The sequence below is a fragment of the Homarus americanus genome, unplaced genomic scaffold (genome assembly GCF_018991925.1).
Source record: "Homarus americanus isolate GMGI-L3 unplaced genomic scaffold, GMGI_Hamer_2.0 scaffold11150, whole genome shotgun sequence".
In the NCBI taxonomy this organism is placed as follows: domain Eukaryota; kingdom Metazoa; phylum Arthropoda; class Malacostraca; order Decapoda; family Nephropidae; genus Homarus; species Homarus americanus.
Genome location: NW_024720555.1, coordinates 1,456,192 through 1,470,327, shown reverse-complemented (window position 1 = coordinate 1,470,327; position 14,136 = coordinate 1,456,192). Strand labels below are relative to the sequence as shown.

General features: G+C 38.9%; 1 protein-coding gene across 8 annotated transcripts in view; it reads left to right on the top strand.

The window, feature by feature from the left end:
- LOC121860590 (serine/threonine-protein kinase TNNI3K-like) overlaps positions 1–14,136 on the top strand; it is a 43,600-nt gene that overhangs the window by 3,384 nt on the left and 26,080 nt on the right. For 6 of the 8 annotated variants that reach the window (XR_006087895.1, XM_042357762.1, XM_042357765.1 and 3 more), the window contains 12 exons: positions 925–1,327; positions 3,628–3,837; positions 4,249–4,381; positions 6,014–6,158; positions 6,481–6,661; positions 7,332–7,463; positions 7,642–7,825; positions 8,777–8,892; positions 10,460–10,621; positions 10,962–11,159; positions 11,349–11,465; positions 12,383–12,507. Coding sequence is in view for 7 of the 8 variants with exons in the window: in XM_042357762.1 (XP_042213696.1) it covers positions 925–1,327; positions 3,628–3,837; positions 4,249–4,381; positions 6,014–6,158; positions 6,481–6,661; positions 7,332–7,463; positions 7,642–7,825; positions 8,777–8,892; positions 10,460–10,621; positions 10,962–11,159; positions 11,349–11,465; positions 12,383–12,507 (2,106 nt within the window). In the remaining variant the exon portion in view is untranslated. The remainder of the gene's footprint in view (positions 1–924; positions 1,328–3,627; positions 3,838–4,248; positions 4,382–6,013; positions 6,159–6,480; positions 6,662–7,331; positions 7,464–7,641; positions 7,826–8,776; positions 8,893–10,459; positions 10,622–10,961; positions 11,160–11,348; positions 11,466–12,382; positions 12,508–14,136) is intronic. The other 2 variants (XM_042357769.1, XM_042357768.1) reach the window with 2 other exon arrangements.

Below are 14,136 nucleotides of genomic sequence, written 5' to 3'. Positions count from 1 at the left end.
AAAAGCATTAAATACACATTACCACGCCTCAGTACATCGCAGGCCCGTCCAGAAACCTCCACACTACTGTATATCACACCCAATGCTAAACTGCTTGTATTTCCAACACTGCTCACCAGCTGCCGAGAACACATTCTGAGTGTCCAATCAGAGCCCGTTTTTTTCCAGATTCTTCTGGTCTTTTTCTCTTATTGGATAGTTCACAATATGGGCATAGTCACGTTAGTTGCTGGGCGGAGCTATCCTCATGAAACCTGAAACAGGCCTACATCTGTTTTTCCTTGAGAGGTTGACAAATTGGGTCATCTGGTCTGAAGGATGCTATAAACCTTCTGGTCAGTTTTTCCTAATGGTTGCCTACGTAGGCGTATGGGTGTAGGCATGTGTGGGTGTGGGTGTGGGTGTGTGTGGACGTTCCTGTTTATTACAACGGAGCAACAAAATATGTCTGCACAGTACGAGATCACAACGTTGAGAGAGCGTGGCGGGAGGCTGGACGTTGTGCGGATGAACACATTTGAACACGAAGGGAAAATGACGCTGCGCTAAACTGTAGATACTTGAAATTCAATGTCATGGTTTGTGAAATGGTGTACAGTACTGTACCGAGTAAAAACAATGGATGCCTGAAATCCGTGGTTGGTGAGGGACTATTGTACTATTGTACTGTACTATAAGGGTGTTCCTTACTGTACAGTACACACCTTCCAAAAACAATATCTTACAACCTTGAACACCTGACTCCTTATGTATTAATAACTATCTGTTATGAAAAACAAAATGTATGATCTTGTTTATAATTTATATTTTTTATAGAGTTTTAGTCAGGATTTTTTTGTAGTAATTATTGTTTGTCAAGGTCCTAGTTGTTGTTGTGTCATGACATAAACATGTAAATTGAATATACTGTATTTATTTTGTCAGCAATGGAACATCAGACCAGTTGGTAAATCGTCTGGGTTCTGAAACTCTTAGTGAAAAATCAGACAATGGTGTGACTCTAATGCAGCTCTGCTGCTTATCCTCTGTAAGTTGGAAAAACGATGAAATTAAAGAGAAGAAGGAAGATAATGGAGCAGATGTTGGGTCCCAGGCACCTTGTTTCCTTCAACTCGTGAAACCTTCTCGTGAGAAAGCTAATCGGAAAGATGGAAGTCAAGAGACCAGTCAGGACAATAAAGGTGAACCAGATGTTGGTAAACACTTGGCAAAAATTCAGACAAACAAAGAGATAAAAGATCAGATCCGCCTCTTGTTACAGAAGGGAGCAGATCCTGCTATTATCAGTAAAAATGGGTTCTCAGCTCTCCACCTGGCATCTTATAAGGTTAACAAATTCGTGTGGTTACCTTATCTACCTGCTTGGAGTGACCTCACTATAATATACTTAATCTACTCAGGGATGTGTGAGTGGTGTGTATAATATAACTGTAGCATTTAGAGTATCTGATTTTGTTTTATTTACATGGACACTAATTTAAGAGATTTTTGTGATATAATTAACTAGACAACAATAGTATTACATGTACTTCATTCTTATAAATAAGACTTGTGAGTGATGAGAGTTAAACAGTCTTTCTGTTATTTTCATGAACAGTAGCAGTATTCACATACTGTACTGTAATTATGTATATCACAAAATTCTACATCTTTTGTAGATTAAGTTTTTTGATGTTTTCAGAACCTTAAAATATATACAGTACTGTACTGTACTAATTGTGAATGTGATAGACACAGTTTGAGACAATGGTTGAGACCATCCCTACTGTACACTATTTAGCACAGTGAAAGCAGAAGGGGGTCTTATAGGCCTGAGAGTCTGATAGGGACAAAGTGTATACAATACACTGTATTAAGCCTTTGGTGCACAACAAGTGTGGTTGGCACAGCCTTCACTTTCCCTTTTCTAAAATTAGATACCATCTACAGTTAGGTGGACCAGGAGAGCCCTGGACACAAACCTACAATCCTCATGTGCTCGGAGGAGGCCGCTGTATCACTCAGCTGCTGCACTTATTGTGACAGCACCGAGTGTGAGCTGTTTCAAGACCAGACTTGACCAACACTAGAGCAGGTTCAGATACATTCAGGAGCCAGTACTTGCCAACAATGCATAAACAGAGATGTGACCGGCCACCCAAGTGGCTAATGAACTGATCAATGGCGAAGATGATAAAAGTAAAAAGTAAACGTAATTATCCATTAAATGGAAGAAATGTATAAGGTATAATCTCAAAGCTGTGAAGAAAATGCAAATGTTGTTATTCATTAACAAATACAATAGCTGTGTCAAGATATACCGTGTGAAGTATTTGTTGTGAAGAACATTACCGTACTAAACTGATTTAAATGGCTGACACAACATACCAGTTGGTTGGTATCAGTCTGTAATCGTCCACCATGTACAGTAACTGGGAAAGAAATTAAACTTTCTACTGTAATTGTGTCTATATTTTTCCAATTACACCTGTAATATACTGTATCCAGGTCTTGACACCTCTTTTTGTTTCTTGGAGGTCTTGGTGTCTTTAGCTCATATGTCTTGGTCTCGGTCATCTTTGGTTTTGATTTCTACTCAAGACCTTTTGAGACTACAAATTTATTGAATAATTTTCAGGTGTGTTGGGAGGGAGTAAGTGAGATTAGATGAACAGGTTCAAATTGTATTATTGGAGAGAGTATCAATTACTAAAGTGGTGAAAGACATGAAAGAAGTGTAGTTACTGTACAGTACTGTACTGTACAGGCACACCTCTTACAGTGCTCTAGATGTGATCCTGGAAAACGGATTGCTATAGGAAACAGGTGTGTAAGAGGTCATTAGAACTAGGTCATTAATGTCATCATCATCATATCAATGTCTCATCATCATCATCAATACCAATGTCATTATCATCAACAATATCAATGTCATCATCATTTTACAGCCAATTTCCACACTTGTCTTCAAACTTATAAATAAAATGAACGATTTTTAATGGTTGTGGATATTAAAAAATACCAAATATTTTATACATATGCTCATCAGTTCATTCAGTTGGAGCTTGTGTGAGACTGTCCATTGTCCACTTTGCCATCACTCCTAACACGATCATATTTTCCACTGTGAAATACAACCAGCTCTCCATCTACCATGACATAATCCTTGAACAAGTTGATTTAGTTGCTGGGAATGAAGTGGTGGGCTGGACAAATTTTGGGACCTAGAATATAACTTGTGCTGTATTTCTTTCCCGTCAGCACCTTCAATATCAGTCCTTAATATTTACTGTAACCAGTATATATATATAGTATGGATTTAGAGTATAAAATTAGTTATCTCATATACAGTATACTGTACAGTATACACCTGTACTGTACTATACAATATATAAGTGTGTGACATGACTGACTGTGCATGTGTTTGTGGGGTTTTTTATAATGTATAATCCAGTTTTTATTGTTTGTGTTATGGACTAAACTGTTGATTATATTAGATATTTTTCAATACATAAGTTATTCAGTTGATTATATTAGATATTTTTCAACACGTGCATTTTACAATTAAAGTTTCATTGGTACAGCTCTGTATATAATAAATAGCATTAATATTTTCCTGCCCCTGAATATTTTATATAACACTTACAGGGTGACATTGACTTAGTGCGACTCTTCCTGGAGAAATGCAACCATCTGGACCACACAGGTGCAGGGAGTGTCACTGCTCTTCATATATCCTGTCTTGCCGGTCATCTACAAGTTACTCAAGCATTGGCTCAACGTGGTGCTAATATTGAAGCCCGGGATGCCGTGTCTTTCTCCCCGTTGCATATAGCCTGCTTGTTTGGAAATGAATCTGTGAGGCATCTTCCATTTTTTCTTTGAATTGTAGTAGCATATTCTTTACCCAGTGAAAAGAAATCAAAGTATGTACAGTAACTCTAAAGTAGTGCACAGTACAGTAATAATAATAATTTATATTCAGTAAATTTGACCAAGGACAGCTGACAAAGCCACGAGAGGCTTGTTTCCGGTAGAGTCCTTATGCCAGCAGCATCTGGTCACCCATCTAAGTATTGCTAACCAGACCCAACGATGCTTAACTTCGCTGATCGGACAAGAAGCGGTCTTTCCAACGTGGTACTACTGACGTGCTACCATTAACAAGACTCAGCCCAGCACAGTAAGAGAGGAGTCAGGATGCTGTGGTAGAGAGATAGGTTATTACTTACCTTGGCATCTTATGTGAGGTATTTTTTCCTTTCACAGGTCGTTGAATATTTGCTGTCTCGTGGGGTAGATGTTAATATTGCGGGATCTGTTGGTGACCGACCGCTACATCTGGCTGCTACGAGGGGGTATTATAAGATTGTACAAATGCTTCTAAGAAAAGGAGCAAGAGGTTAGTATGAATAAAGCATTATGATGTAGGAATTAGTCTACTGTACAGTATTACAAACATAACTACAGTACAGGGAGTATCTGTATTTGTCACAGGGGAATATTCAATTATACTACATACTATACTGCACATATTTTTTAACTTAACATACTGTAGCTATTTACAAATACAGGTATATATTAATCATCTATGAACAAAAGTCCACCAAATCTCATCTCTATACAAACTATGATGAAAATACTGTACTGTACAGTAATATCTCCGTTAGCCTGAATCCCTCAAACCCGGAACTCTCTGATAGCCGGAATTGAAATTTCCTCGGAAAATCATTTCCAAAGCCGGAATTTTCCGGAAAATTCCGGCTTTGGGAAAGAGTTTCCAAGAAGCACATTTTCCTGAAAATTCTGAAAAAATTTTCACGATACCCGGAAAATTCCAGAAAATTCCGGGGATGAGAGATATTTTTCCGGGTTCGAGAGATGATGTAATGGGCAATTTCTGGAACTTCTGACAAATTTTTCCATTAACTGGAAAATTCCAGAAAATTCCGGGTATGGGTGATTTTTTCCGGCTTTAAGAGAGTCGTCTCGTTACCCGGAAATCTCTCATTCCCGGAAGTGCTCTGCACCAGTTGTTCCGGCTAACGGGGATATCGCTATACAGTCATTTCTGTATCTTACATGAAGTTGTGTCATGTAATTTTACCTAGTGAAAATGAGTGGTAGTATATAGGTATGGCTGTTGGTACAAATGTTTGGTGGTACAGATACTTGACAGTCAGTATAGCTGGGGCACTACACTGTCAGCAGATTCTGTTAGCATGTGATAGACATCCTAAATCCAATTCCTAGCTGGTTTAGAGTTTAGACTCTTGTAGATCATTCTTTGATGACCTGTTGACTTTAAATGAAGGATTGATGTGTGAAACCACATTTTATGACCAATGGGGAAGGAAAGGGTGACATGGTTTTCCTTTCTGTTCCCATAACTGTTAAGAACTGAGAGACCTGGAGTATGATCTTCCTTTTGTCATTAAAGTTGGTTCAAACCTTATGGATCTATATTACAGGAGCTACAGTATTAGTTTAAACCCCTGACCTGAAACTTATTTGGTCCTAAGACAACCAACAAACCAAATGGGATTGAATATTTAACCCTGAATTGACTGGATGAGAAGGCTCCTTGTAGAAACAAATATTTTGTGTTGTGATAGTGTATGCTCCCATTAGCCCCTTTGCTATGGGGATGCCACTTTTAATATTTTATTTTGCCAGTGCCAAAAGATATAATTCAGCTCAAGATGGTACCCCATACACAAGAGGTTAAAGGTAACATAGCACTCTTTTACAGGTACATTCTTCGTAGTGTTTTGGTGGTACAGCGGTGCCAATATGTCAAGGGTTATTCTAGTGTGACCATACCAAGCATCACAAGTTTCTCGGTCCCCATTTCCTCTTATACTAACACTGGATAAACAAACCGCCTGAATGGCTAGTAAACTGATGAATGGCAAAAACTAAAAAAAAAAAAAAATCACTTGTTTCAGTAGCTTACTGTTTCACCTCCAACATGATGCGACTTTCACAGAACTAATTTTATTGAGACGGGATATGGTTTGATTCCTCCCTACAGTAAGACTCCAGGATGAGGAAGGGAACACAGCTCTCCATTGTTGTGTACAAAATGGACATTTCAGCATTCTGAATTTACTACTTCAACCTCAGTACCGCACTGATGCTCACATCTCCAATGTTTATCTTGATACTCCTCTACATGTGTACGTATAACTTATTTTATCATCATCATATTTCTAGCTACAGACAACTAATGTCATCTTGAAAATACTTATTGGTAGTACTGTACTATATTTACATTATACTTATCATAGTTAGGAATCCCTTGATCCAGTGTTGATGAATATTGTTAAAATTAAAAAGGTGAACTGCAAGATATTATAAGAGAAGGGATTTAATTCAGATTTCATTATAATAAAATGCAATAAAATCAGTACAAGTATTGAAACTTCATAAAAAATAATATGTTGTATAGAATTGGTTCTTATTGTTTGTTTTAAGTAAGCTATTTATATTTATTCATAGTGCATGTTACTATGGCTGGATTGAGTGTGCCAAGGCTCTGCTAACATATGGTGGGTCAAGTCTGCTCCTGAGAGAGAATATGTGGGGAGAAACTGCTCTACATGCAGCATGTACTGGAGGACAGTGTATAGACCTGGTGGACTATCTGTTGAGCCAAGATGCTACCTCAGTGAACTACCAGGTATGTTGTGGCAACTGCTCAGATCCAATGAGCTGTATGGTTCTCTACAACAGGCTGAGTTCTGGTCAGAAGCAAAGAATGACATGAACCTGGGAGACTTAATAGTGTTCAGTGGCATTGTTGTGAATAGGAGCTACAGATGATACAGTACATACTGTATATGAATAAGATAATAAAGTTATAAACCATCATAAAAGTTGTTGAAAGATAAAGTGGGTCCCTGAGGTTTGACAACCTGTGTGGTGCAGCATGAATACATTGTTGTATTGTAGACTAAGAGCATTTAATTTTTTGGTAAACAGGGAGGCAGTGTGGCTGGCACAGCACTCAAATAGTTTCACATCCCCAACTGTAAAGTTAGGTACCCATTCACAGCTGGGTGTATTAAGGATATTTCAAGTGTGAACTCATAATCCTGAGGATAGGAGGTGAGTTTATATCCTCTTGGCTGGAGAGAGAGAGCACAGAGAATAGTCTTGTACCAGAGAACTGTATGTAGGTACAGTACTTGACTGTTTATGGGGGAACATACATTTAGGAAAAAGGATTAAATTATACAACTTTAAATACCTGATAACAGGATAATTCCTCTGTGGATAGAAAGAAGTCAGTTACTTCACATTCATAGATAATTTAAAAATAAAAATAAGTATAATTTCATGACTTTCAGAGCCCAGATGGTCACACCCCCCTGCACTCTGCATGTTATCACGGACACACAAGAATAGTTCAGCTGCTTCTGAGTCACGGAGCGGACATCAACCTCACGGCTCATGATCGTTTTAATAATTCTGAAAAAAAGGTAATGACAGAATTAATGTATTGTGTTGTTTTCTGTTAGATGTTGGAGAATTAGATGATGATTATTCTGATATCAAGTACAGCACATTTGTACACCTTGAACAATAATTCTGAATGATATTTTGTAAAGTACTGTATTTGGCATAGTTTTATTTATACTGTACAGCATTATTCATTAGGAGGAGCAGACTCCCCTGATGTGGGCATATGACAGAGGTCATGATGATATTGCCAACTTCCTTAAACACTTCCGTCGTCCAGGGCTCTATGAGGATTATGCCAGAGGAGATTATTTATCTGGGTTGGACACTTCTTATTTTCCCATTCCATCTCCTATTGGGAAGCTGAGGACGATGGTTCAAGGTATAGTACTGTATAGAATAGTTCACCTCTTGGTTACTAGTCATTAGGCAGTTGGTCTGTTCTTGTTTCTTTGTTATGATTTTTATTGTCCGCTGTTAGTACAGGAGGAAGCCAAAGTACTCGGAGAAGACCTGCCATGTTTGGTAGTGTCTGGATAACACCCTTCTCACATCTGTCTCAGGCATAAGCATTAAAAAATTAATAGATAAGAAGCTGAACAGATGGATCTAGTAAAAAATTTGTAATAAAATAAATCTGATTTTATCTTCAACTCAGTTATTTACAAGAGAAGTGAATCACTTAAGTTCAGTATCACATGAATGTTTTATATCTCATGTTCTTGGTAAGTTGTTTTCTTAAATTATCATTGACCCCAAAATTTACTCTCTTCTATATTTAACAAATAATTTATTTTGGTTTATTTGTTTTCAACTCTTTGAGGAAAGTAATGGCAACTCATGGTCATTACCCACTGGACGGGGCAATATCGAAGAGAAAACAGACATAAAATCACTTAAATCCTACCATAAACTCCTGATTTACACCGATATAGCTCAGGGGTCGAGGAAATAAACAAAGAATCACTCCAATCCTATGTGGGAGCCTCTTGTGGAAGCTACTCCATCACTACCACCATATTCCTCATCCTTGTCACTCAAATTCTCCTAAGATTCACTACTGCTGGTAGAATCACTGGTCAAAGCTTGAGGAAAGTTGTGGGTTATGTCTGGTGGGGGATAGTGTGGCTATTGACAACCTTGTGCTTGTTGTTAAGCACATTTCATGTATATATTCTCATCATTGTCATTAGAAGCTTCATGTGTACATCTTGTTCTACTATCACTTATCTCTTCATCCATTAAACTAAGTTTTTTCTTTGTATCTAATCATTACATTATATTTCAATCTCCATAATGGGAGTCATAACACTGGTTCTCTTATACTGTACAGAGAAGATAGATGTGCTTCACCTGCGGTCAGTGTTACCACCGCATCTTCACCTTAGTCTCTCTGAGATAGAGAGCCTAGAAAACATAAGCTCTGGCTCATTTGGTAAAGTCTACAAAGTGAGTACAGTACAGTACAGTATTCACTCAGGAGAATAATTTGGTGTCATTGGTCATAATACTTTTATTTATAACTTCAAGTGTTTCTTTGTGTAATAATATCCCAGACAATTATTTTCTGCTAGTAGTGTTTATACACTTCCGCCCATACTCAAGGATGCCATTATTTGTGGATCAGAGAAACTTCACATACCCAAGTCTCAGTTTGTGACCCTGAAATTCATGTAAATCTGTTTGGAAGGGGATGGAGGGGGATAGTCCCAGCAACCATCCAAAATTGGTTAATTCGGTAAGTTTATTTATTCAGAATTATTGTTTACATACATTTCTGGAGTCACTATCATCATAATTCATTATAAGTTTCATTTGCATAAGAGCATACTGTATTTTTACTTTTATTCTCTTCGCCGCTGATTGTCTCATTAGCTGCTTGGGCAGTCAGTCACATCTCTCTTATGCACTGTTGGTAAATACTGGGCATGTACTGGCTCCAGAATGTATCTGTACCTGCTCCAGTGTTGGTCAAGTCTGGTCTTAAATGAGCTCACACTCAGTGCCATCACAATGCTCTCTGGCAGATTGTTCCAAGAGTTTAAAATTCTTACTCCAAAAAAGTTTGCTCTGACAATTTTCTAAACTTGTGGCTTCTTCAACTTTAAGCTGTGATCCCTAATGGGGTGGGCATCTGCCAGCTCCAGGTATGAACAATCGACTAAATAATGATCTCTGAGGTGTTTATAGTACGGTGCTTCCTATTACATCTTTAGATTAGTTCAAATATGAACACATGTTGGTTTTACCCCATATTAACCCTTATCAATGGTTTAGTTTCACTCAGACGGCCGGCTGTGGCACGATACCACAAGTGATGGAAATTGAAAGAAAACTTTCATATACAGTACTGTATATACAGTATATTATAATACCCTGTACAACCTACTGGTAGTCTACACTAAATCATGCAGTATAATATATTATTTTAACACTCACTTGTATATTATATCAATTTAATGGGAAGGGGCCTCTTGTGGCTCCAGTGTTGTCATCATCACTGAGGGTGGGGTGGGTACTAAGGTAGTGTATGGCTGAGTTGAGGATGATGGAGCATCTTCTAAGGAGCCTGAGGTGAAACATGGTTCAATGGTGTGGCTGCTTAGTAGGGATGGTAGGAAGGATGATGACTTTATACATTGGAAATTGTTGGTGATGAACAGCTGCTGCTGCTGCTGCTGCTGCTGCTGCTGCTTCTTCCTGTTTTCTGCAGCAGGTCTGTATAGACCTGCAGTGGACAGGTAAATTTTGTGAATACAGTACTGAGTACTTTACTGTATATAGGTCAGGGTCCTCTTCCTTTGGAGTTAGATGAATTGCTACAGACAGCTGCATCAGTTCCTATGCAGCCAGTTCTTTCACATAAATCTCCTTGTCACTGATTCAGCTATGAAATGAGATTTTGAAGATCAGTTCATCCTTTTTGTTTTCTCTGATCCCTGTACAGTATCTCCTTCCTCATTCTTTTCCTCCTGTACTGTCTCACCATTCTTATCTAATTCTTTCTAATTTCAAGGGAAAATACAATGACAAGATTGTGGCCGTCAAAAGGTACAGAGCCCACCTGTCGTACGGAAAAAGTGACGTTGAGATGTTTTGCCGTGAAGTCTCTGTTCTTGGGTCTTTGGATTCTCCGTATATTGTCAAATTTGTTGGGGCTTGTCTACATGACCCCAGTGTAAGTCATGTTTGTCCTCACAGACACTCATGTGTACCTAGTTAATAATATGCACATAAAACTGTACACACATGTCTGCTGACACCCACACCTGCACATAAATCTACACACACACACACCCACACCTGTACCCATGCCTACAGACACACCTGCACACCCACACCTACCTGTACAAATATTCAGTCTAATTGAAGAGATATAAATACTGTATATACTGTACTATACAGAGGAATTCTTTAATGTTTTAAGGGAGAAATGTATACTGTATACTGTATATATAAAATGATAAAAAATAGATATATTGAATTGTGGGACTAATATTACATTTTTATTTTTACAGCAATTTGCCATAGTTACTGAATATGTACCTGGAGGCTCTCTCTTCAGCACACTACATGAACAGAAAAGGTCGATAGATACCATAACAAGGTTTAATATTGCCATAGATGTAGCAAATGGCATGTACTACCTTCACACTCTCCCACAACCAATTATACATAGAGATTTAAACTCTCATAATATTCTTCTCAACAATGAGGTTGGTGGCCTAATCTATTAACAATTTTACTTTAATATTGTGAAGATATAGTATATAACTGATGGTCCAATAGAACTGTTATATTGTATAGGAAGGTGATCAAAGGGCCTAAAATGTGTGTTGAGGTAGGTGTTTTGGGATTTTGTTCTGGACTTTTTCTTGATGATGATTTACTACCATTATTAACAGTGTCGTGCCAGAGTTGCTGATTTTGGGGAGTCTCGATTTGTACGCAACATCTTCGAGGAGAATATGACGAAGCAGCCGGGTAACCTTCGCTGGATGGCCCCTGAAGTGTTTACTCAGGTGACTATAAACTCATCCTTTACTGTACTTGCCCCTATAGGCTCATCACCTGCCCCTATAGGCTAATCACCTTCTCCTTATAGGCTCATCGCTTGCCCCTTTAGGCTCATGACTTGCCCTTATAGACTCATGACTTGCCCCTATAGGCTCATCGCTTGCCTCTTTAGGCTCATCACTTGCCCTTATAGACTCATCACTTGCCCCTATAGGCTCATCACCTGCCCCTATAGGCTAATCACCTTCTCCTTATAGGCTCATCGCTTGCCTCTTTAGGTTCATCGCGGCATCTCTGATAATACTCTCAAGTGTTTTACGTATTATGCTGGTCAGGCTCACCGGTCATGTAGTTGTTCGTGGAGTGACGACCACCCTTCTTGAAGATTGGACTCACATAAGCCACTTTCCATTATTATTATTATTGTATGGCTTGAGTTCTGGATATGGAATTTCCTAGATGAGGAGGTTGATATTGTCTTACCAACTGACATTTATGTTTGACTATTTCTGTACCTTGATAGGTCTTCCTTCCTTTATTCTGGAGGTGCCTTGTGAAATGAAAACTGCTTGATAAGATACGGATTAAGTTCACAAAATCATCACCAGGACATTTTATCACATAAGAATTATGGATAATACTGAACAATGGAACAGTACAGAATAGGGATATTATTGTTTAAGTGAACTGAGTCTGAATGAGGAGTTTCTTGTTATTCCTGGAACTAGAGAACAGAAAAAAATAACAGAGGGAACACTATAAATTATCTTCCCACAGGAAACAGGATTAATTATGATATATCACTACAAGATAAAAGATGCCATGTTATTCTTGATATATGTACAACATTTTCTGTTATCTATATATTTATCCTACTGTACTTCTCTCAGAGGATTGTGTATTAATGTCATCATCTCTGCAGTGTACCAGATACTCCATCAAAGCAGACGTTTTCTCTTTTGGGCTGTGTTTGTGGGAACTTCTGGCTTCTGAACTTCCTTTTGCTCATCTGAAACCTGCTGCTGCTGCTGCTGACATGGCATACAGGTGAGAGTAGAACTTTCTTTTTTCTTTTGGGTGTCCTCTTATGGTAAGTGTTAAATAGTTGTTTTGTGAACCCTCGTGGACAATGTGCAACTGTTAGGTATCTGGGAGATTCTGCCATTGTCAAAGAAGCATCTAACACTTTGTGGCAAGATGACACTAACCACATAAGAGTCTTTTTCTGTAAGTTGGATTTCTAGGAGCCGTCCCACCTTGGCATTTGTCTCACAAGGCCGACCAGTGAGCTTCAGGTCAAGGGTTTTTTCTCTCAAGGTTTATCCATTTCAAAATACTGTTCAACTAAACCAGTTAGAAAATCTTACCCCAGGGGCTCTCAGTTGGGATGTGTGAGGCCTTGTGGAAGCAGGTAGAGAGTAGCCACACAAAGCAGCTTGTGCACACCCTTATTCTGTGTTGCGTTGTCCACTGTTATGTATACTGTAGACCTACACTATTATCTCACCTTATAGTACAGTATGTGGATTTGTCATTAAAGGGTGTTGGTGGTACAGCAGTAACATGCATATCTCTCACCAACATGTCAAGGGTTTGAGTCTTGTTTGGCCCTGGCACACGTGAGAAGGGTGTTATCCAGTGTGACCCTCACTACCAAACATCACAGGTTTCCTTGACTCTTTTTTCCTCCTGTACAAACACTGGCTAGATCTACCACCTGAATGGCTAGTAACCTGATAAGTGGTTAAATGATAAATTATTAAGGCAATGTCATCAGTGCAATCTTTTAGCATGTCTTAATCCTCCAACACTGTAGTTTCCACTGTTTTTTATTACTAATGTGGTGGATCAGGCGACTCATGCTGTGTTCATCAAGCTTATGGGCTGATGCTACAGGGTTCCCAGGAGTCCTTCACTTATGTGACTGTTGAGTCAGTTGGCAGAGGGCAAGAGCTAAGAGTCTGCCACCACTACACTTCCACAAATGTACAACAGTCTGCAACCAAAGGAGGCCATTAAACAGGGCCAGACTCAATCTGCCCTCAGTTCCCATGCCCACATCTTGCTGAAATCAACCCTCCATTAGAGAGGTTGTTCATCTTGGGATATCTTGATGATCCTATCTCATGTTAAACTATGACACCAGGAACCTGTATTTACCCACCTTATTTACCTAATGGTCACACACTGGAGGTGGCCATGCCGAGGGAAGGAGGCCAGTGACCTGTGTAAGAACCCTCCGTTGTTCTTGATAATTTTGTCAAGGGCTGTTTTGAAGTCCAGTGCTGTTCTTGATTTCACAGCTTGGGCTGATAGACCATTCCATAGATCTACCACCCTCTGTGTGAAAAGTATTTACTTATACAGAGGGTATTCGTTGTGTATAATAACTTGGCGAGCTTGAAGGTATGTCCTCTTGTGCTGGTGGTGCATAACATCACAAAGAAATGTCCCTCATTCAAGTTTTCCATCTCTTTCATGATTTTGAATGTGGTATACAGTACTTTACTTAGGTTCTTTATAACTACGTGTATATCAGGCAACTCAAATCCTTCTTTCTTTCCTGGGGGGTGGGGGGGGGCTGAGGTAAGCTGGAAGCTGAAGGTCACTGGAGACTGGGTTTTGTTTTATGGTCTGCTTGGATTACAAAGCATGTGTACAGACATGCAGTGGTGG